Here is a 24759-nt window from a genome sequence, read left to right as displayed (position 1 = left end):
AATGAACATGTTGCCATGGATTTTCTTGTGGTTGTAGGACCTTTGTGCTACATATCAGAGACAGTGTGGCAAAAGTATTGTAATGTTACTGGGCTACATGGATGTAACCCAAGATCATCAAAGGGAAAGCCCCAAATAGTCAAAAAGGTTAGTAAATCCCCCTTGTCGGCCGCCCAGAGTTGTCTACAGATGTATTGCCAGGATGGATCTATTGAGAGGGACTTTCGGAATTTAAGAGAAAATCAGGGTTTCATACTCAATATCTACAGCAGCATAATATATCTGTGTTTGTTGATAATAGGCTACACAGGTTGCTTGGCATCACAGAGTGGACAAGGGAATGTGACGCCCTCTTGCTGTGTACACAGATTCTGCAGAGCAAGTCCTCTCTCTCTGCTGTGATTGCTGCTTTTTCAAAGCCATTGTCAGTGACTGCGAGGACTCAGCCAATCTCGTTCCTGTGACGCTAAGCAAGGTTGGATTTAGAAGCTCTGCGCCCCTGCCTTCATCATGACATATAACACACCCACCTCAGCTCTCGCACTCTACACAACTATTTCCTCAAGTCTACGCCTAGGTGTAGCTTCTGGACTGAACAAAAAATCTTACACTTGTCAGAAATAGCATTCTTTCGTCGTAGTTGTTGTGATCGCCGTGCTGACGTGAGTATCTAGAAATGTACACTTTGCCCGACGGAAGCGGATTGGTGCATCACTTTCTCTTCGTCTTCTGCGCACGTTGATTGGTTTTATATCGTGCTTCAAATGACTGCACTGCTTTGACCAAGTCTGGGCTGCTGGAGGTTCCTGGAGAAAACCGTACGTTTCTATGTGAACAACTAGCAGGAATTGAAACAACACCTCTTACGACACCTCTGTTCTGCCATGGAGCACAAGTTGCCGGCTACAAATGTCTTCCTAGTGCTCAGATGATGTGGACCGGAGGTTTGTGCGCTGCAGATCCGAGGATGGACCGCTCCGTTGAGGATCTGGCGAACACACATCATTGTGGATGAAAAGCGCATACAGAAAGAACGTCGCTACTTCTGAGGCATGAATGCTGCGAAAGTGTCACACCGTTGAGTTTATGGTTCGTTTCGGAGCTAGGAGATATTTTTTGAATGCTGCATGCACAGGTTCGCCACTGGCCCGTGCGTGGTCAACCTATAGGCTACACCTGGCGACATGATCAGAATTTGGTCGTTTTGAACTGCCAAGAGAAGTGGATCGGCGTTGGAAATTGACAACTGTATTTTGAAAAGCAAGCTGTGCTCTTATCTTACAAAGCTGGCAAATGAACATGGTAACGTTAATGTATACCTTTTGAAATTAGCGGTCAGCGTGGTGTACACCTTTTGCGATGTAGTGTGTCTCTTCGTTTTTGCTCTTATTATTCTCATCGAACAGGACACTATGAAGATGATACTCTTTCGTAAATTTCGAGTTTTAATTCTCATGGTGTTCCTTATAGCATGCTCGATGCATATTATGATAGACTTGTTACCAAAACTGGAGCGACGGAGCAACAGCGCCTGTTCTTGCCCTCACCGACAGAGCGAGGAGCCTCAGAACTGGGGCAAACATCGACCCAGGACGGGACCAGATTCGGGCTGGCCTAACAAGCACACTTTGCGAATTCTTCAAGACTTTAGCAACGAGCCTAGCTCTAATCTGTCCTCACATTCACTGGAAAAAATAACAGCCACTGGAGATAAAACAGAAGCTCTTCAAAGACTCGAACATTTCGCACAAAACAGCGAGGGCAAGAAGCAATTTATCGGGGACGCAAACTCAAGCAAGAATGTACCTGTCAAAGGTTCTCGTCTTGCTGCGTTGTATGAACACCCCCTCTACAAAAGACATTTGCCGTCACTGACAGACGAGGACACGTTATTCAACGTCAACACGGACATACGATTTGACCCGAAAGCTGCAGAGAACCAAGAATGGTATCCATACTAAAATTCTGAATTGTTTTATTGTTATTTATAATAAGAAGCCTCACCGTAACCATACAGTAATTTCAGACGCATATATTTAGATTTAAAACCACTACATTCTCTTGCCACTATAGCACAGCATTTTCATAGGAATTGAATGTTCTTTCTTAAATTGGGCCTTCTGATAAGCAGTTAAACTTTTTGAACTGGACGACCTTGTCCTTCACATATTTGAACACAGACATTGTTTCCTTATAATGACACAGTATCCAAATAGGATTTGTGAAATCACCTCACATCAGCCCCTGGCAGTTCACTGCAAACTTTGTTTCTGTTGCCTGTGTTGTATTGTTGCACCCTTTACCTGATTCCCCCTCTGAATGTTGCACTGCCGCCACATATCCGATTCCAGTCACTCTAAGCACAACATGGCTGCAATCTGCAACTTTATGCCTAACCACTGCACCCTGTTCCTTTTAGTCCCTGTCTGTGATTGTGATGTGCTTTCTTCCTAAGGCATACTCAAGGCAAGGATGGAGAGTACACTCAAAATGGAGAGCTGTCAGCAGATGCCTATCCAAACTGGCTGCGCTTCCACATAGGAATAAACCGATACGAGCTCTATTCTCGCTACAACCCGGTCATCGAGGCCATGCTCAAGGATCTTGTGACTCAAAGAATCACCAGTGTTGGTAAGCAAAACTGATTGTGAACTGAGTGGAACCACTCTGTATGTATTAATGACAGTGAAGCTGGATAAAGAACTTTAAACAGAACAACGACAATAAAGAATAACTGTGTTATCCAAATAAAGCATGGATTGAAATGGATCTGGTAAGATATTAATGTCTGTACGAATCAAACTTGTTGTTGTCCTGGCTTATCAAAGTACACACAACCCCCCCCCCCCCCCTCCCGTCCTACCAAACAAAGACAAATGAGAGTACTGAAAAATGCATCACTCTTAGCAAAAACTATTTAGACATCTGACATATCCTGTGAAGAATTGTACCTTATCATTTCCACCATGTTCTGCCAAATGGCCTTTTAACTACGGCCTTATCAGGCCTTTCCCTAAGCATTTTGTCCAATGCCCCCAACGTCCTCCTCTAACTTGTCAGTTTGTGTTTGTAATCAGGCAGTTAATGGGCACCCATTCTCCCCTCATCATACAAAAGTGGCAATTTATTGGCTCTTAGTTAGGTGCGAGCGTGAGGGGTCAAGAGGTCATTCACGTGCTGTATTTTCTGGACGTTTTCCTGATTGCAGCAGCTTACGTTTCCTTGTTCTGTTCCGACAGCCATGAAATCGGGAGGCACACAGCTGAAGCTCATCATGACATTCCAGAACTACGGCCAGGCCCTGTTCAAACCCATGAAGTAAGTGGCCTTCTCCCAATCTAAACCTCCCGTCACATGCTGTGCAGTCTGTCGCCTTTGTAGTGGATCTTATGGGCCTGTTGCCTCAGCCTTGACCCTGGTGTTAAGCTCCCAGTTTTGCAATCATTGCTATCAGTTTTTAGCTGCTGTTGTTGTTGTCATGGTGTCGAGTCACAGTTTTAGGACACAAAAACTGCTATTAAATGGCAGGATTCACAAATATACATCATCCCGATAATTATGCAGACTTGCAATTACAGCCCCTCGGTCATAATCACTATAATTTACTGCAGAGTTAATCATTCTTGCCCTCGTTTTTCTGATTGAATTGTGTCAGTTCGCTGCACAGTGATTTCAATCTGCGGGCAGGAGGAAAGGGATGTTTGGGTGGGTGGACGAGAGTGTGTGTGTGTGTGTGTTTGTGGGGTGTGTGTGTGTAGGGGGGTAGATGGGTGGGGAGTCCTCTGCCAGCTCTTCTCTGTTAATTGAAGTGATGCGCCAATGCCACGAGCCTCAAATCATAGTGACAGCCTGACAGGCAGGGTGCACACCCACCCCTGCCTGTGGTCGCTGCGGAGCGATAGGCTATTTACATTGTCTGCCAGGGACATCCTGTATTTAGTCATTCTTGGCTTGTTTTGGGTCGTTGGGACTTTGCTTTGTTTACCGACGTGTGGTCATTCATTTGTCACGGTCGCGGTTTGTCCCTAATTGATAAATACAGACTTGGTAGAGGAGAGGAGTGGGGTGGGCGTTTGGCAAAGTGGAGCGGGATGGCCTCCCCTTTATCGGGTGGAAGTAGCCCAGCTCCGGGTAATTTACTGCTTTCATGAATACTTGGGTTTGTCATGTTTCTGAGAAGGCATTTCTAGCGTTGCTGTCAAACCTATGACCACCATGCTTTCATTTTCAGAGAGCGTTTCTTTTTCTTTTCCTGCTCCAATGATTTTTTTTCCCCTTTTTGTTTGCGTTCTCCCTTGGCTCTGCCATAGATCTATAGCGTTGAAGTGGAGGAGTCACACATTTGTAATTCGCTTCTCCCTGTCCGGGCTGTCTGTGTGGCCATGGTGGCGCTTCAAAAGGGCCTCCTGACTGATCAAAGCCTGTGCACCGTTCTCCTCTGCTCCACTGAGCATGCTGCTATAGTGGGTGAGGGACCTGAAGCTGCGTGGATAGGCTCTAAGCTGGCCTGCTATGGCCCCAGCCCCTGTCTCTCTCTCACTGTCTTTGCTGTGTGTGTGTGTGTGTGTGTGTGTGTGTGTGTGTGTTTGTGTATGTGTGTGTGTGTGTGTGTGTTGGGGGGACAGCATGCCTGCGGAGTTGTGGCTTAGGTATGTCATTTCTAAGCGTGCTGTGCCTGAGAAGAATTCCTCTGAGGCTTGGAGCGGTTTTCGCAATCGGGGAAGGGCCTGGTTTCACTAAAGTTTTAGGTGTGTGCCAAAAAATGAGTTTGGCATGAAACGGTAATGGGTGCGATGTGAGGGTGGGGGGTGGATAGTAGGAAGGGGAGGTTTCTGCGATTGATCAAGCCTTCAGAGCATTTTGATTTTGGTTTATTTGTGTGGAATTAAGATGTTGGTGGCGCGGTGCGGCATGGGGGCATGGGGGTTTGGCTGTTTAATCTGTTGAGGGATCAGAGAAGGCAAACAGAGAGAGAGATGTTTTTATTGGCTTTCAATTTAGCGCTTCAGAGTCTCCCATCAGATGTTTTGCTGAGGCCTCGGTGATATGAGCCACTCTTTAGAACTGACACTGTATACCATCATAGGCTGGGATGGCTCCAGCCGTCAGACCCTATTGATCCAACGGGTGTCGGTTTTCCTCAGGAGTCCTTATCTGGTGCAGTAAACGCTCTGTACTCCCTACTCAGTCATTATTGTCCGTCTAATTGGAAAAATACAAAAACTCTTCCATCGTTATAGGCAAGATATGAGATGCGCTGTCGCAACATGGTGCGGTTTTGAATCATGAATCATGGGCCCCAGTCTGATGGCTGAATTTCCTTCATGTTGCTCATTTAGTGTGGATGCTTGTAGGGACGCATGCACACAGTGGAAACACGTGGTGTTGGCCCTGGCTCGCGTTTTTGCTTTTTCCTGTTGCTTTTTGTCTCCGTCATTATGGGAAGCAGTGGCGACTCCTAGTGGGAGCCAGGGGAAGCCAGACTTTCATAGAGTTAAACGACTCGACGAGAAAATCTCGACAATGTGAAATAAACTTACATGAATCATGACATGTCTTAATATTTCAATTTTGATTTTGTCCGTTTTTAATTTTTACCATGACTGTGGTGAGAGGGAAAGGTTTTAATGTCATATCGTTGTAAGTCTCTTGCTTTATAGTAGGCTTGTACGTGCGTTCCGTGCCGCCAAGGGGCAGCCAAACCAGATGCGCGCCCACTTGGCCTCCTCTCACTTTTTTTTTTTAGAAACAATTACCAATCAGTGTCGAGTGTTGTTCTTCTCTGACTGGACTGTGAAAGAGAGAAAAACATGTGCGTGTAAAGTATAAATAATGACTGAAGAGTAATGGCATATACGTCATAAGGGTCACTGCTCCTACATGTAGTCTGTCTGGAGATTCAGCTCTTGGCTTCACAGGGACATGAGAGTGCTTTTAAAATAGGAGAGATATCTTCCTGGCTGATTTGGTGCTTTGGGGCAAATGAAAACAGCCATGTGGATAGGCACTCAATATTGTAAAGATGGGTTGCATCAAATGCTTCAGTAATCAAGGTGCTATTTAAAGGAATCAAGCGTTTCATTTGCAAACAGGCCTGTCTGTGATACTGGCCTGTGAGGCGTGAAATGCTCCGAAATGGATCTGTTCTTGTCACAGACTGGAGGACAAAGGGACAAAGGGACAATGACAGAGTTGTTCTCTCATGCTTTCATTGTTGGCCGCTTTTTGTCCCTCTCTTTTTCCTCCCAATCTGAATGCTGAGGAAGATGTCACCCACATTTCTTTGACAGCCTCCACCATCCACCAGCCACACACACACACACATACACACCCTTCCTGCTCCAGACACCCAATTTTTCTCTCTGTTATGGGAAATTGCTCACAAAATGGTCCTGTGAAAGTATCCGCCACCGCTGCGCAATGTCGACTTCCCCAAATAGACCGGCACCGCACACGCGCTTGTGAGCGGCTAATTTGGCTGAACAAAGCAAATGAGTGATAGCTGATTTCCTGTCTCTTCATGCTTATGATGACATTAGCAGTGGCGTCGCTCGCCACTAATGATATTTCCCAACGTCCCACGGGAGTGGTAGCTTTTAGACTGGGAGGGTTCCGATTGATTGGCGCGCGACTGCTGCTTCATTGCCTGTGGTTTTTCTTGCGTCACACACAGGTTGGTTAACTATCCCTCATGTGCGGACCAGTCACCCAGAAAGGGGCTTTTGCCAGCTCCAGCTGTGTTCTGGACCTGGAAACAATTTAAAAGAGAAGTAAAGTGCTCCACTTCAAACAAGGTCAGGCATACATGTAAGAGACACTCAAGCTGTGCAAGCCCTTGGCTGTGTTTCTAACCTGAACAATCCAAAGGCTGTGTACTGCCGAGGGGTGGGCTGGTGTAGAAATATGACCGACACCCTCCCCCCTTACTTCCCCCTCCTTCATAACAGGAGGGAAGACTTGACAGGCCTTAGAATCCTCACACAGTTCCATGCCGAACGCCATTACTGCAGGGCCTAAGGCTAGGCTGCACTGTTGCACTGTGTGAGCGTTATCTTATCAGCTAGGAACAAAGTGCTAGGAGGTTTTCCTCTGTGATGTTATCTGCAGCGTGTGTTGCTTTTATTTAGCAAATCACTTTGTGTATTCGGCTTGGGGAACGCAGATCTGTCAAGGTGCCATTTATAAAACACCGTTATTATTAAATCAAATATTTCTCTGGCTTGTACTTTTTTTATGTGTTTGTGTGTTTTTATTGCAGTCATTTATCAGAAAGGTATGAAGCGGAGAGAGAGATGAGGGATGACAGTTGGTTATTCTGAGATGCATTTCTGAGATTTGATTAGGCAAAAAAGGGAAGAAAGCTAGGAAACTCATTTTGGGATGCTTGTGAGACAGTCACATTACAATCAAAAGAAATTTTAAGGACCAGAATCCCGTTTAGAAACCAACTTCAGGTCCATTGCATAGTTATTCCCTTTTCATTGCCATGTGTCAATGTTGATCAGTCACTCACTTTCGGAGTGGTACACAAGTGGCAATTTTCATGCGTCTCACTTTCAAAAAGTCACGTCATTTTCTTGTTGTTGACAGAAAAAAAGACAATATTGTCCATGACATGCCGCAATAAGCAAAAAAACTGAGAAAAGAACAAACCCTCAAGCCTCTGAGAAAAGCCTTTCTGAGTGACCTCATACTGTCTCTGCCTGAAATCACTGAAAATTTAATAATCCCATTATTTGTTGAAAACACAATGTCATGTAATATTAAAATCTAAAGAGATACTGTCATGGGACTTGGCCAGCGGGAGATGTATCTGCATATCAGAGTCTGTTTAGCACTCATCCTGACACAAACTCTGACAGCCTTGCAGGCACATTGTTTGCGCTCCGCTTCACTGCGGTTTTTATCATTAAGATGCTCAGAAATCAGGCCATGCTTAACACTGCCGCCAATTAGCAAAATGCTAATACAGCCCTTCCCCTTCTTGCTCCCTCCTCCATGTCTTCTGTGTACGTGGCTAATTACATCTGCCACAATTCACGTACGCCTACAACGCCCCCCAACCCGTCTTGGTTCCTGGCGTCTAACAACAGTGTAAGTCTGTCAGACGTTAGCTGGTGTGGAACCAGAAGTGGCAAACCCATCTGCAGCAAGAGCCTTTCCCTGGCTCTCCTCTCCCTCCCCCTGGGGTGAGGCTCTGCTGTCCTGGACCTCGGCCTGCATTTACGCCGCATTCCATGTCCAAGCGTCCATTAATTATACCTCTAAACACAAGTTTTCTCTTTGGGCAACTATGCACACCTCCACCCCCCCCCCCCCCCCCCAACCCGATGCTTCTGAAGCTCAAATCCCCAGTAGAGGCTGAAACGTGGAGCCCACCAGCAGATAGCTATCTGTTTTATAACCTGTGGTTACTGTCAGGAAGGGGCCGTAGGGCGTGATTAGCAGATGAAGACACGCAGGGTAAAACACCATCTTCACAGTTGTTAAAATTCTTGATTGTCAGTCTTGGTTATGAGAGGGAGCAAGGGGTGAGGTTCTGGCTCCCTTCACAGAAGGATGAGCTTTGTAATTGCCCCTCCACGTACCAGACCCCCGTCTCGAGACGTCTCGTCGAACATGGGGAATAATTGGAGAACGACAGCAGTGAAGGGAGGGAAGCAAACAGAGTGGCTCCATAACTCTGTCAAGCGTCGTCGGTACTGAGGAGACCCGTAGAGCCCAAAGCGAGGCTTTGAAGACATCTGTTCAGCAGCTTAGCCCCTAAACACAAGCAACCGCCCCCAACCGCCACCACCGCCACCACCACCCCTCCTCTCCAGATCTTCGCCATGGCTTTTCAACAGTTGACTCTTGAAGTGATCTGACGAGGGAGCACGTGGAGTTGCTCGCCTTAATGGCTTCTACCTTTCTTTCTTTTAGAGCCTACTTGTTCTCATGTTTTCTTTGTCGGCCTTGTCAAAACAAACAATGGAAATGGCCTTGGCTTGTACAAGTGCCTCAGTCTCAGGTCTCAACAGGAACGCTGGATGTCTTAACTCCCCTCACTGCGTCCCTCCTCTTTGTCCTCTCCCCGTGACCCCCCACTGCTTTTGTTTACCCATTATTACAACACACCATCAATGCGGCTTTTGTTATACAGTTGACGTAGGCCAGAATTATTCTGCACACTCATTTGTTTGTGTGTGTGGGTGTGTTTGTGTGAGAGAGAGAGGGAGAGGGAAAGAGATGGTGAGAGAGAGAGAGAGAGGGAGCGAAAGAGGGAGCAGGAACAGAAACAGCGAGAGGCCTTGTGCTTTTCCTCGTTTCTTATCTGCTGGCTGATTATTAATGTAAATTTTTTGTGGCGAAATGAAAGGATAACAAGGAGAAAATAACATATGGCCCTTTCAATGACTTAGAGGCGGATTAGCGTTTGGTCGAGCCCAGTCAAAATTACTATTCCGACTGCTACTGCACATGGTTTTAACCTCAACTATTTTAATGGACTTCCCCCCCACCCTTCCAAACGAGATATAACGTAAGCAGTTTATCCGCTGCGTGGCACAAAGTTTGTGGAAAACGGCTTGCAGAACATTTGAATCTGTTCCCTTACTGCTGTTTGTCATGGGCCCTCCAATTTCCCCATGTGAGAAAAACACTGCATCCTGTTTGTTTTACAAGGTCGGCAAACATGAGCTTTGGAAGAAAATCTCTGATCCACAACAGCTCGGAGACATCCCATTCTCCGGATCAATGACTGACAGTAGCTCTGGCGCTTTCAAACAGTTTGCTCAACAGAAAGAAAAAACACACTCATACACACACACACACACAAACACACACGCGGGCACACACATGCGCACACACACACTGAAAAACACAGACAGCATAAAAGGGCCCATGTCTATTTTGAGGCCTTTTGTTGGCACCGCCACTTAGTTAGGCAAAGCCACGCCCTGGGGCCCATGTGGAAATCTACCCTGTGTGTGTCTGCTCCTGTAATGCTGAATAAAACCTAAAGGTCACCTTAGGTCAAGGTCATTTCACAAGCAAACTGTAATGGTTCCATCACAGCCTCCATGTGGGAGGCGGAAATTAGAAGAGAGAGGGAGAGAGAACGAGGAGTGGCAGTAAGTTGATGCGAGTGTTGTGTGAGTGAGTCATCACAGTCAGCTATCCGTAGATTCTTGTGAATGGGGTTTATTTTCGTTGGACTGGGAGGGGCCGGGGGTACAGTTTGGAGGGGGAAATGTGACAGAGGACCACTGCCATTCACTCGGGCACTGGAGAGGGCAGCCCAGACTCAAACGACCTCTTCATTTCCCAGAGGACCCTCATGCGAGAGGAGGGAAGAGCTAATATATTAGTGTGACTAATGGAAACGAGCGTCAGCGTCTGACACATATAGCAGCACAGACATGACCTGATGTTTATTGATCTGCTCTTCAGCCAGCAAATTTAGCTAAAGGCTTGCTCTCTCTCTCTCTCTCTCTCTCTCTCTCTCTCTCTCTCTCTCTCTCTCTCTCTCTCTCTCTCTCTCTTTCTCTAACTTTCTCTCTCCCCTATCTCTTTCTCTCTGTCTTTCTCTGTCCCTCTTTCTCTCTCTCTCTTTCTCTTTCTCTCTCAGAGGATCAGTCTCTCCAAAGCTGTATATGTTTTGTGAAGGCTGCTTTGTGTCCATATGCCCGGTACATGGGGCTGCTTATTTTATGCATGTATTGAATATGTGCTTTAAATACATGCTCTGGACTCGCTAGGCAGAAGTTACATAGTGTGCTGAGGTCAACTTCGTTCCGAGATTAGATTCGCCCAGTGCTCTCGTGGCTAGGGGGCTGGATATAGTATGTGAGCAAATGTTTGCACAATGTATGTTAAAAGTCAACACAAATGTGCTGTAGTTGTGGCGGATTTGGCCATTAGCCCAGAACCAGTGAATACCACCACACAAATCGTCGTTTTATGGAAATTTCATGGTCTGTCATAAAAATATTATTACTGTAGTCGGTGATGGGGAGATTGTGAAACGGTGATGCAATCACAGAGTCCTGTCTCTTTCTGTCTCCTGTCTCTCTGCTATTTCCTTCATGGAGTTTCCACCGGAATTAAACAAATATGAGTCACTGCTCAGCCAGGATTTTTCATCAACTCTAATCATTCTGTATCCTTGCACCCCCATAGCTGTCTTCTTTCTTTGTCATTTATTCTCTGTCATTTATTATCACTGCATTTTCCAGCCTGACCCCCTGTTCCTTCATGAGTATTACAAAATAACTGGAAATTATGAAGGTCTAAAACGTTACAGCTGCCAAGGGTGTACATTTGTTTTTTCTTTTGGTTCGTCAAAGTGTTTTTCCTTCGTTCTCTCAGACTTGTTTTCCCCCCATAAAGCATTTCAGACTGTTCCTATAAATGTTTAACAAGGTTGATTCCAGCGCTGCTGTCCAAAATGTGTTCCCCCTGCGCTTCCTGGTCCTCTGAGGTCAGTTCACCGTGCCCGGGTCACGACTGCGCTTGGTGTCATCGTGGTCTTTATGTGAAAACAGCTCCGGAAAACAACGAGGCGGTTCAGGCGTTTTAAGACCGTCCTAGAGAGATGCTTCGTAGGCTTTGGGTTAAATTTAGACAGTGGGGCATTGGGCCAGTGTATGTCCTTAAGATTATGAAACATTGCTGGCGTACTCTCCTCATGTTCATAAAACCTTGTTATGCATTGAACATTTAGCTTTCATTTAAAATATAAATACACATTTTGAAGGATTAGTTGTCATACTTGTCAGAATATTAACCCCCTGCACAAACTTGTTCAGCTCCACACGCGTTGTTTAAACGCGCTAACTGCTGTCGCCTTCTGCTGGGCTCTTTTTTGTACTTCGCTACAAGGTTTCTGTTCTGCTGGAGCGATTAACACCCATCATGGATTACATGTTAGTCATGTTAGCGGCTTCACGGCTGATTGCCTGAGGGCCGCTAAACAGCAATCTCAGCCACAGCAACAGTTGGGTGCAAGAGATGCCAGTGGGTGAGCCAGACTGTAGGGGTGGATGAACCCCCCCCATCTGCCCCTGAACCGTCAGCAGCAACCCCCGCCAGGCACCAGAGAGGCGAGTGGGCCCTGGCGTGCACCCCGCTCTGATGGCACTCAGCACGGGGCCAGACCGGCTCTCTCTGTTGCTATTTCCAGAGTGCTAACTGTCTGTCTGTCGGCCTTATCAAGAGCTTCAACCTACCCACCCACCAATTTGGTGTGCTTTATGGTCGGACTCTGACCACGGTTTCTGGGAGGCTTCTCCGACTAAGCTTGTTGAGCATCTGCTGCGTTACTTTACTAGAGGATTGAAATGATGGGTTTCAACAGAGGAAGATGGATGTCAATATATCAATGCGTCATGTGTTACGGCCCTCCACTCCACTGGCTGTTCCGCCTTCCTCTCTTATGGAATTTAGCTTTTGTGTTCGATTTTGTTTGACACCTGTAGACACTGACTTGCACTACACTTTCGTTTTATTTTCCACTATGCTGACGTTCTTGACATTATTTATTCTTTAATAAATGTACTTATTATTTGCAATCTGCGTATGGCCTCCTCCTTCGAGCCAAGTATGCATAACACATGAAAAACAACTTCTGATCGTTTTTCTGAATGGTAAGCCTAGAAATCCTGCTCTGCATTTTGTCATGGATATTACCAGCCAACAGAATGCAGTGGGGACAACTTCTGAGACTTATTAAAGTGCATAGTCATGCGTTGAATAGCCAAAATCAAAAGGATAAATACAGTTGCTTCTACATAAACCCTGTGGATTTGGGGCGTCTAGGACTTAAGAAATACTGCTTTTGCAATTAAGTGCGTGTTAAACGGGTAAACAACTTCAGACACAAGTCGGTTCTTGCCAACAGCCAGCCACCAACAGTTAAGGCAGATTCTGGCAGTATAATTACTCTAATTGTTCCTGCAATAAATGTTCTATCCAGACATGAAAGTATTCGGAGACCATATTTAATTACCCACACGCTAGGGCTCAAAGAAGTGCTCACTGGCGGAGTCATGCTTTTTATGGAGTGTTGCTTAGAATGTGAATCTAACGAGAATCAGAAGAGACCTCTCCTCAGTGAGAGGCTCTCAGTTGGCTGTGTGTCAGACAGTGGGTTCAGGGCATTATGCAAGTGACTAAGAGACCAAAGTAGAGCTATTCTTAGCTGAATTTGTGCTGTTGGTTAAATTTAGATGCCATAACTTTATTGAAGCAGTGGGATGCTTTATCTTGGTGGGATGTTTACCTGCTTGTTTATCTTGCGTAGGGTGAGGAGATAAAACAGAGCAGATTATCAAGTGAAATTTTCAAACACGATTCTCGAGTCTCGACACCTTGTATACTTGACCGGCATTAAGAGGCCCCGAGTCATTTTACCTTTCCTCGCGGAACAGATAAGATTCACAAGGAGAGATTACAGGGACTGCTTCACTGACATAAAATAGGGCATCTTTTGTCCGCTTGCCACACAGGGCGGTGGCTAGTGCAGGGGAGGCAATTACCAGACCCCATTATAGCTCATATGGAAGCCAGGAAAAGGGCGGGGGGTGGGGTGGGGGGGTTAGTGATTGTTTTACACTGAATGCCAGAGAGCCTATGCGCTCTGTCAGACACTGAGTGGGCGGGGAACGAGATGGAGATTATTAAGGCAGAGGATCAGAAATTGGATCTGTAGACCCTCTTTCCCTCGGCCCCTCCCCACCAGCGCTTACCTCCGGTCGGTATGAGGTGAGACAGAGGAGCCTCTGTCTAGGAACCGCTCTCAGTTGTCGGCTATTGTCTGAGTCATGACTCACTTTGCTCCTGGCCATCAAAGCTCAGGAGGAGGCCACTTGCCATTGGTGGGAAATCCATGGATAACAGAGAGGGTGGGTAGTGTGTGGGTAGTGGGGGTGGGGGGGGGGGGGGGGGGGCACTCTCTAGGCTAAGCTTACAGGAACAGATCGAAAGACCCTCAGAGAGAAGGAGGGAGGCAACAGTAGGAGAGGGTTAGACAGACATGTGAACAGCCAGGGGAAAACGGTGCCCTAACATGTCATTCAGTGTTTGCTGAGCTTGTGTCAACACGGAGTGCAGAAATTGCATGGATTCTATAGCTTAGGGCGCAACATACTGTAGGAGCACGTGGCAGCTTATCGGCAACAAAGGACCAGTAGTGTAATGGATGTTTTGTTCTGCTCCATCTTTAGAGAGCAAGCACACATTAGATACTTTGACACAAACACTGGGTTGTGACACATACATGATAACAGATGCATACGTTTTTTTAGTGGTTGTGCCATTTGTGAGGTCAGAGGAATTGAACTGTGTTAGCTGGTTTACTGAGAAGAGTTTTTAAAGAGCTTTCTCTGAAACAAGCTAAATCCCTGTTTGTGAATCCTTCCCTGTCTTCAAGTCAAACGGGATTCAACTTGGCAGTAAACAGATAGTCCAGAGTTCTAGAGGTCTTTGTGCAGATCCTCGTGCTGCACATACTGAGCTGCAGTCTTCCGTCCTCCAGGGACTGTTTGGATGCCATATGTAAAGTGGATTCCCAATCTGGAGCGCACTTCAATGACCCCGCATCCCGACCAGAGAGGAAATGCCTCGTGCTCACCAGGGTCTGGTGAATGATTTCTTCATGGGCCTTGTGTTCAGATGTGTATTCCATACTTTTGTGAGCTGAGGTGAAAACATGGCCATAATATACACGTCTGCATATCGTTACCATTACTGGTTAGGGCTCCTGGTCTTCTTAAGCATATGGACAATGATTTTATCATTTGATCTGACTGATTTTATTTAATACAGGTTAACGAAAATAAAAAGAATATGTAACTACATTTTTGGCAGAGCAAACATCTATTCTTGGTGTGGTGTCTGCTGTTTTACTGCATTCAGCCATGCAGAGATTGTAGATGTGGGTTAATGGTTGTCTGTGATCCACTTAGCCATTATGAAGTCATTTAAAGAAAATAAAGACCAAATTGTGGAACATTTCGGTTAGTTAGCTGACTAATGGAGAAGACATCTGGCCTTCTTCCTAATGAAACCATTGTCATTTTCCAGGCCCCCGGTTGTATGAGTTTTTTTTTTTTTTTTTTTTTTTTAAGTGTCACACCGAATCAGATGCAAACCCTATCACCTCTTTTCAGTGTGCCAAGCCAGTTCTTTGTTCTCTTCAATGCACAATGTAATTGCCCCGTAACTTGATAAAGTCTGAGGTCAATCTTTTATAAATGAAAGCAGCAAGACTAAGAATCCACAAAGAGGTCCAGAGTGAATACACAATGTCGACTGTTCATCATAAAATATGTAGAACATCCAACGGAGAGCGCATTATCTTTTCATTTGCCTTTTGTTTGGAGACAAAAAAGAAACAGAGGCACGAGACGCTTGAGAGAGTGAAAGGGCTTTGAGGGCGCTCTCTTCTTTGGCTCTGCGATTGGTGCGTGCCATCCTCCTTCCACTCCATCCCTCCTCCCTCCTCTTCATCACTCAAAGCGAGCCCATCCAGGGCACAGGGGTCCACCGTCTTTCCTTTCCTTTTTTTTTTTGTTCAGCGCCAGCGGTCTGTCAAATGTGGCACTTAACTCCATCCTTTTCTTTCTCTCTCTTCTCTCTGTCCTCCCTCTCTGCACTCACCCATGGATCTGTGTGTGTGTGTGTGTTGGGGGGGGGGGGGGGGTTCTTTGCCTCAAGGGATGGAGGCATGTTTGACCGACCCGGACTCTCATCCTCGTAGAAGGATTCATTACCCCGTCGGCCCTCACCCCCTCCCGCCAGCCGCCAGCTTCAGATCTTGTCCATTAAAGCTGTGGCGGAGAGCCGCTTTGGAATATGAAGGCATGGACTGCCCCTGGCCCTCTGACATTCTGACTGTGTCATCATTAACCCGCTGCGATCTAACAGCCTGCGCCCGGGGAACAGTGGCACTGCAGCGGTGCGACACGCCGGGATGGGGCGAGCACTTAACGGCACTCGGAGGACACAGAGGACGACTCTGAAACGTCAACCGAATTATGCACAAGTTATCCTATTATGTTCTGGGACAGAGAGAGGGAGGAAGGGAATTTCCTTTTGGGGAGATGATCCATTGAGAACTCCTGGGCCCCATCCCCCCCCCCCACAATCAGCCTCTCCTGTGTTCATTGATTTGAGAATATCCTCAGCTTGGTACAGAATGCATAAGTCAAATTGAAGGGGTCGTTGGGGTAGGAGGGGTGAAGGGGATGCAGCAGAAGTGAATTAGTATGTTAGTGTGTGTGCCTAAGTCGAGACTGGCAGCCTCATCCATTTCTGCTTGCACATCTATGGGAAAGAGGCTGTGGAACACAACATTGCTTTCCCTAATGTGATTAAGGATGCAGAGAGCTAGGCTCAGAAGCTGGGCTTTAGCAAGATGGGGGGGGCGGGGTTGTGTGTGTGTGTGTGTGTGGGGGGCGGGGGGGGGGGGGGGGGGAGAAAGTACGTTTGTACTCGCCTGTAAACTTTATGGTGTGCCACAACACAACTAAACGATGTCTCGCATGCTTGTTAGAGGTTTGTGCAAATAAGAATAGATTATGGACGCACATTTTCCTCCCCCTTAGGTACAGTAAAAGTGCTTTAGCTCCACGCCTGCTCTCTCTCATTCACACACACATACGCACACACACACGCACTCTCACACACCCGTGTCCATCAGAGTGAGATGGAATGTCAAACATTCCTGGTAATGCTCCCTCAGAGATCTGTTTGGATCAGGCGGAGGGAAGAGAGGGATATAAATTATGTAAAGGCCTGCGCTCACAATGATCTGTCATATCCTGTACTTCAGCATCGGCTCGCACATTACAGTAAGACTCTTGTGTTGTTTCCGCTGTCACAAGATAAAGCCTTTTGCTTTGCTGAAACCAACAGTCAACACCCCCCCCCCCCCCCCAGACACACACACACACACACACACACACACACACCATTTCCCCCTGCTCCCCACTCGCCCCCAAAAAAAGGATTTCCCCCAGAGTTATTTTCCTGCTGGAACACAAAGGATGACACCGTGGCTCGGTACGAGCTTTAGCAGAAGTGTCCCCATATGTCTGCCTACTAACAGATAACGGCCCCGGCTGTGGCTGCTTGCTGCGGCGCTAACGCCTCGGCATGCGTGCGCTGCTGCCTTCACACAGAAAGATAAAAGGCCTGCTGCTGCTAAAGTGTTGTGCGCTGGCGCTAGCGCGAGGAGGGGTGGTGTGGGGGGCCCTCCTATGCAGTTTTTCCCCTGCTGGTAGATAAATGCTGTTGTTGGGCACTTGGGAAAGCAGGAGCTGGGAGTGGGAGACTATTAAGGTTTCTGGTCGTGTGCAGAGTGCTGATTCAAAATGGAGGACTTGGCCCAGCTAATCAGCGCTAATTGCTGCACAGGATAAACAATTGGCTTGTTTTCCCTTTTTCTGGTCTATAGGTCATTGGTTAGGCAAATGTTAATTTCTCAAGCTGTAAGGCCTGGTACAAACCTGTGTTTTACAGCAGCGTGATATAGAATGTTTTAAAGGGGCTATATATGCTGTCAGCTAGCGAGCTAAAGCCGACTGAGGGCAGTGAATTACTACGTATGTATATCCTACTCTTACTTCACAGGAGTAAACAAAAAGTTTAGCCTAGGTGGGGTAGGCTAAAGGCTACATATAGCATGAAAACATTGATATGATTGAAAGATATGTAGGCTACCATTAGTGTCCATCAACATCAAGTGATATTTATATGTTACATTAACTAGTCGAGGCAAACAAAACAGGGTCTTCATTTAAGTGCCCACACTTTTGAGCTTGCTTAAAGTATAATCATGAATGCTTGCTACTTGTTGATACAACCCCTAACATTTGTGAAGCACAGGCCTCAGCACTAATCAGTGATTCAGCCTGGTGAACAAACAGTCAGAGCCCTTCTGATGGTTTTGAAGGAGCAGTTAAACTGATGAAGGATCTACCTTTGGGTCTTGGGAGAATGATGAGCAAGGGGACAGTAACATGAAACGTGCATTTAGTCCATGATTATTCTGGAACCAACTCTCAGTAGATCTGCAAGCTGATAAATTGATATCAGTTGATAAAGTCACATCAAAGTTACCAACTTCAAAGGAAAATATGGCTTATGTATTTGTTTACCTACTGTACCTTAAAGGTAAATGTAAAGGACTGGTATTTATCAAATGCTTTTATCCAAAGTGACGTAGTACCTCATTCTACTGCTATTTATGGCACAGATATAATATTGATGGTGTTGTATCTTCTCTTCGTGTGTGTTTAAGGCAAACAGTCAGAGGAGTTAAACACACACACACAGACACCAAGAAGAGGTGACATTCATCCCTCACTCGATAGAAAAGGACACTTTTGACCAGGAGTGCATTGTTTGACTAGTAAGGACGGGGGGGGGAAAAATCAATGAGCTCTAGCCATCCCCCCTGGAGGTCAATTCTCATTATGGATGATAATAGCTGTAGTTTTTCCTTTGTCCTGCAGTGCAATCACACTGATGAAGTGGTCAATTCCAATTACATGGAAGTGATGGGATCTCTGCTAGCGCATAAACAGCACACCGAACGTATGCAGTATGAACACTGACATCCATCATGTCCTGACAGCCCTCCTGAGTTGTCACGCTGATTGAATTGTGAACTCGTAGGCAGAGGCAGGTGAAAACCAGGCAGTAATTAATCACTTTGTTTTGAGGGGCTTTTGTCTCTATCCTGTTTTTAATCTGTCCTGTTTAAATGACGAGGACAGTGTCCTCATTGGTATGTGTCTGAACGTGCCCATCCAATTGGCCTTGACTTCCAGCGTGAATGTGTAGGTTACATTGCTTTGTCAAGGCATGAGCGAGGATGGGCAGACTGGAGTGGAGACGGGAAGTACTCAATTAATTAGTCAATTCTGTGTGATTGGAACTGTGTGAGTGTGTGTTTGTGTGAATGTGTGTTTGTTCGTGTGTGTTTGTCCACACGTGTGTGTTCGTGTGCGTGTTCGTGTGCTCACGCGTGTGTGTTCATGTGTGTGTGTGTGTGTCTACTAATGGCCATAACAGCAAAGCTTGTTGATGTATTGAAGTGACAGCAGCCGTGGCTCAGGTTGTATTTTTTTCTTAATGCATTGCCAGGTGCGGCTCCTAGTTTCTCATTTAGTACTCTTCATCTGTATTCATTACAGGGAGAATCTGTTTATTATCTGCAGCCTGGGGATTGTGCTTTATCCCCTCTTCTCAAGCAGCAGTCGGCAGTCCCAACAACTCTTTAAAACATTTATCTCATCCGAACAATAAATACTCCAGCTCCTATCCATTGTGCTGTTTACCTTCGAGCCAAGGAAGGCCCCTTTTGAAGTTTCGCTCTCCCCCACGCCACCCCGCAAGCAACTGCGCTCCATAATTTAAAAAAATGACTCCAAATGCACACGGTTGCCTGCTGCCTGTGATTGTCAAACAGATAACTTTCCTCTCTCTTTCTCTCCAAATCGAAATCCCATCTTTTCGGGACTTTCATCACTGGCTCTCTCTTTATCACAACAGAGCCGTTTAGTGTCAGAGCCTAGAGCCTGCAAACACAAACAACACCAAAAGGCTTCTCTGGCAGGAGATGGAACAGCAGGGCTGGAAATGGAGACCCAAGTGGAGAAGAGAAGAAGAGAGGGAGAGAGAGGGAGGGAGAGAGAGAGAGAGCAGTAGAAGTGCTTAGCCATCACCACCTGCCTCCTGTTTGTATATCAGAGTGATCCCACAGGAAATGGCCTATTTAGGTGGTCACAGTGCATTTCACATAAGAAAAACAACCAATCAAATTACACCGCTGCCTTCTGTGCTCCTGAATCAATGTGTTGATTGGTTGGAATAGTGTATGGCTCGGTCCAGCCAATTTGTTACCCGTTTACAGATCCAGGACTGGTGCGAACACCAGAGTTTTTTCTTTTCTTTTTCTTTAAAGAGCACACACAGAACGGATAGCTAGAGGACCATGAGGAGAAATTAGCTGAATTGATAGAAAGTGTATTGGATAAGAATTACGGACTACACCTTTTAAAGTACACACAAAGGGCTCTTTCTATGATGAATAATGATACAGACCTCTGTGGCGTATGACATTTGTTTGACGTCTCTCCATATGAAAGACACCAGAGTGGCTCCTTCCCTTGGAGTGTCAGGGACAATATTAGCTGTCGTTTGAAATACTTAATTTCATTCTCAAGCTCATTTATTAAGAAAAAATCAAAGGCATTTTAATTAACTGGGAGGCTTAATCACTCTCCCTTTTCCTTTCTGGCTTTAGTTCATGGGAAGTGGAATAAGGGGCGATGATGTGCATATTTCCCAGGATTTCCTTATTATGACTGGCTCCAGTAAAGACACTCAGAAGATTACTTGTGTCGTGGGCCTGTGCTTCAAAGGGACCAGCCCACTTGAGTGGCATTGGAAACATTGCTCCATTGCTGAACACACACACACACACACACACACACAGACATGGACACACACATTCGCGTGTGCTCACACAGACGCACACACACACACACATGCGCATGCGCTCACACACACACGTGCATAAAAACATACCATAAACTCATCTAACTTTGTCAGGGAGAGACCTACTGTATATATTTCCCCCACTTTGGTGTGTCTGCTGGCAGTGGTGGACGAAGTACACTAACTACGTACTAAAGTGAAAGTATAGATACCTAGTGTAAAATATTACTCCAGTAAAAGTAGAAGTATGCACTTTGAATTTCCACTTAAGTAGAAGTATAAAAGTATTTGCCTTCAAATATACTTAAGTATTAAAAGTAAAAGTACCTTAATGAATTATGGTTTTATTGGCCTTTTATCATTTTCACATCAAAGCTCGGGCTCAATCAACTGATATAAGATGAAAATACTAATGCCAATCTTTAAATAGTGTCTTACATTTGTCTATTTAAAAGTGTATAAGCACAAAACATTGAAAGCTATCTATTGCCATTAGGTAAGACAAAGTGGTTATAAAATACAAGAGAACAATTATTTCATTTTACATTTATTTGTAACTTAGTTGCACATTTAGTTATAAAAAATGTGGAGTTAAACATAAGCTCCTTTACTACATCACATCTGTATGTCTGTGTTACCCTTAAACTCATAATTCCTGATTTATGTTTGAATAATAAATACCATTACAGGAACTAGTTCCACAAAATCAGAGAATGCATGTGGTGTTGTAATAGTTTGTGCTGAAGACTAGTAATAGCAGTGATATTCCCTACACAACTATAGGTACAAAAACAACAACACTTGACCTAGTTATACTAGTTTGTGCTGAAGACTAGTGTTAGCAGTGATATTCCCTACACAACCCTAGGTACAAAAACAAAACACTTGACCTCAGATCAAACGTGAAGAAAAAATATGTCATTAGAGGAAATAGTCTTTGCATAAATTGCACAAAACTACACAGCATACCAGTCTGCACCGAAGACTGTAAAGAAGCATGTAGTGATACCTTTACCGAGGGAGTTTGTCAAAAACTGCATGATAAAAGTTTGCAACATCTTGTGCCCTTATAAAAGGCAAGCATTTTGAAATGTGAGCCTGAGCAGAAACTCCGTTGATTGTGTATGTTTCTTCCATCATTTATGTAGCGTTACGTAGGCTAAGCTTGAGAATAAAACAGCCTCAAAATGCTGCAGAATTCAACGAAGCTCACGCTCAACGAACGAACGAAACTGACAAAACCGAAAGGACTTCAGAGCAAATAGCGCTAATCCCTGATTGGTGTGATTGTGAACTCACTTTGACCTCTCATTATTTGATTTGCTTTGGTAAAAAGGAACGAGGGGCTTTACTAAATGTAATGGAGTAAAAAGTACGAATTTTCACTTTGAAATGTAGTGGAGTGAAAGTATAAAGTCTCACCAAATAGAAATACTTGAGTAAAGTACAGATATTACATAGATATGTTACTTAAGTACAGGAACGAATTACATTTACTTCGTTACTGTCCACCACTGTCTGCTGGTGAGACACATGTCATAGCCTGATATTGAGGAGTTTAATATCCGAGCTGCCAGGCCTTCATGTCTCCCTCGACATTAGCCTCTCAGTTAGCACTGGACTGTCTCCTGGTTAGAGATGGCCCAACCGATACTGTGAGTGTGTGTATTCCTCTTTCTCTCTCGTGTGTGTGTGTGTGTGTGTGTTTGAGACTGTGTGCGTGTTTGTCTTTGTCTCTCTATTGTGTGTGTGTGTGTGTGTGTGTGTGTGTGTGTGTGTGTTTCTCTTTGTCTCTCTTTTGTGTGTACATATATATATATATATATATATATATATATATATATATATATATACAGCCGCGGAAAAAATTAAGAGACCACTTCAAAATTATCAGTTTCTCTGGTTTTACTATTTATTGGTAGCCTGGATACCAGCCTGAACTCCGCCCACAAAATTTTTGGTCTGGAGATTCAGTCTGGAGTCGAGTTAGTTGGGAGGGTTTAAACGGCCCCGAAAAGTGATCTGACCATTCAAATTGTAAGGGCGGGCTTTATACGTTGATGGACAGATATAGAGAGAATACCGGTATACATCGAACAAAGATGGCGCCGTCTCGGAAGCTTAGTGGGACATATTTTATATGATTTAAGCTATCTACACGACTTTTATATGTCTACATTGACTCGGTTAGTTGTGTATACGCAAAACGAGTGTTGCCCAGGATTATGGGTCTTAACTGAAGCACTCTAGAGCATTATTGATAGGTTATGCTAACGCGTAGAAAAAAAAAACATTCAAACGAATGGTAGCTTCTAGCCTTGAGTGCTAATTAAGTAACATCAACAGATATGACAGCGCATTCATTTTGAAAGAGGAACAGAGAAACGCGATCAAGGCAGAGAAACGCGATCAAGGCATTTGTCGTCTTCTCTGATGAGTCCAATTTCACAGTAGGTGCAAGACTCTGTGGCTTGTAGGCCTCTCCAGGTCTCCGTCTAACCATCAGACGACCATGTGTTGGGCAAAGCTGAAAATTGGACTCATCAGAGAAGACGAACTAGGAGACCCTCCAGTCCGCTTTGGTTCAATCCTTATGGTCTTTTACAAACCTCAGCCAGGCAAAGTACAACGTTGTCCCGGAAGAAAACTTGCTTCCTTTTGCTCTGACAATGTTCCCCAACTCTGAGAAGTGTTTTTTCCAGCAGGGCAATGCTCCATGCCACACAGCCAGGCCAGTAAAGGTGTGGATGGAGTATCACCAGATCAGGACCCTGTCATGGCCAGCCCAATTTCGAGACCTGAATGCCATAAAAAAAACTCTGAAATGTGATCAAGAGGAAGATGGATGGTCACAAGCCATGAAAAGAAGCCGAGCTGCTTGAATTCTTGCGCCAGGAGTAGCATAAAGTCACCCAACGGCAATGTGAAAGACTGGTGGAGAGCATGCCAAGACACATGAAAGTTGTGATTTTAAATCAAGGTTATTACACCAAATATTGATTTCTGAACTCTTCCTAAGTTAAAGCATTAGTATTGTGTAGTTTAAAAATGAATATGAGCTTGTTTTCTTTGCATTATTCGAGATCTGAAGACACTGCATCTTTTTTGCTATTTTGACCAATTGTCATTTTTCTGCAAATAAATTATCTAAATGACAATATTTGTATTTGAAATTTGGTAGGAATGTTGCCAGTAGGTTATAGAATAAAACTAAAATGTGCATTTTACTTTAACACATACCAATAAATAGTAAAACCAGAGAAACTGATAATTTTGAAGTGGTCTCTTAATTTTTTCCGCGGCTGTATATGTATATGTGTGTGTGTGTGTGTGTGTGTGATGGGGATGACGTGTGAATCAGCCCCCAGAGGGGAGGCTGGGCTGGCAGTGACACGTAGTGAACGGGGCAGTGGGGAGAGCAACGCAAGCGAGTGAGCGTGCCACGGAAACCTCACAGCCGGGCCAGATCACCTACACCTGCCACTGGGGCCAGCAGGGTGCTGCACGACAGAGAGGAGATTGTGTGTGTGTGTGTGTTTGTGTGTGTGAATATCCCTCTATGTTTGTGGGAGTGTGTGTGTGTGTTTCTGTCTGAGTGCATGCTCCTGTTTTATTGTGTGTGTGTGTGTGTGTGTGTATGAGTGTGTGTGAGTGTGAGTGTGTGAGTCTCCAGACAGAGATGCCCCATAGCCATGGCTGTAAAGCTGTCAGAGATTATGGGGAGATGATGGATTCCTCTTTACGCTCCACTGATCTGGGCTGGGATATATACAGGAGGCCATTACACGGATGATGCACCAGCCCTCTGTGTGTGTGTGTGTGTGTGTGTGTGTGTTTGGTTGTTGTGTGTCCTCTTCTAAGATGTCTATAAACATGGTTAGCTGACAGATCATCTATGCTGTGTGTGTGTATTTGTATGTGTTTCATGTTTGATGTTTTCATGCTGTGTGTGTGTGTTTGTGTGTTGTATATGTCTTAGTGAGTGTGTGCACTTGCTGGTACACTTGCATTCGCCTTCACTGGGTTCTGTCAGCTTGTCACCCAGATGGCTCAGATCTCATATCAGAGATGAGATCAGGTTGTACCTCCCCTGTCAGTCGCCTGTCATCTGGAGAGCCCCACAATAACCCCGATGAGCTCCTCTCCTCTCCTCCATCACTTAAGAAGTCTCGCATACCCTCTCCTTCAAGACACTTTTCTACCCCGATCCCACTCATTCTATTTTAGCTCCCATTTTATAATCCGACCTTTGACCCCTCAGTAAGTGCGTTG

The 24759-nt window shown here is 45.2% G+C and overlaps 1 protein-coding gene across 1 annotated transcript in view; it reads left to right on the top strand.

Moving 5' to 3' along the window:
• Positions 1-1396: 1396 nt before the first annotated feature.
• Positions 1397-24759, top strand: part of fam20cb (FAM20C golgi associated secretory pathway kinase b) — a 39796-nt gene continuing 16433 nt past the window's right edge. Inside the window, exons 1-3 of the mRNA XM_080834151.1 lie at positions 1397-1948; positions 2456-2631; positions 3240-3318. Of these exons, the coding sequence (XP_080690277.1) occupies positions 1413-1948; positions 2456-2631; positions 3240-3318 (791 nt within the window). The 5' untranslated portion in view covers positions 1397-1412. The remainder of the gene's footprint in view (positions 1949-2455; positions 2632-3239; positions 3319-24759) is intronic.

The sequence above is a fragment of the Sprattus sprattus genome (genome assembly GCF_963457725.1).
Source record: "Sprattus sprattus genome assembly, chromosome: 3".
Classification (NCBI taxonomy): Eukaryota; Metazoa; Chordata; class Actinopteri; order Clupeiformes; family Clupeidae; genus Sprattus; species Sprattus sprattus.
This window is presented reverse-complemented; position numbering and strand designations above follow the sequence as displayed.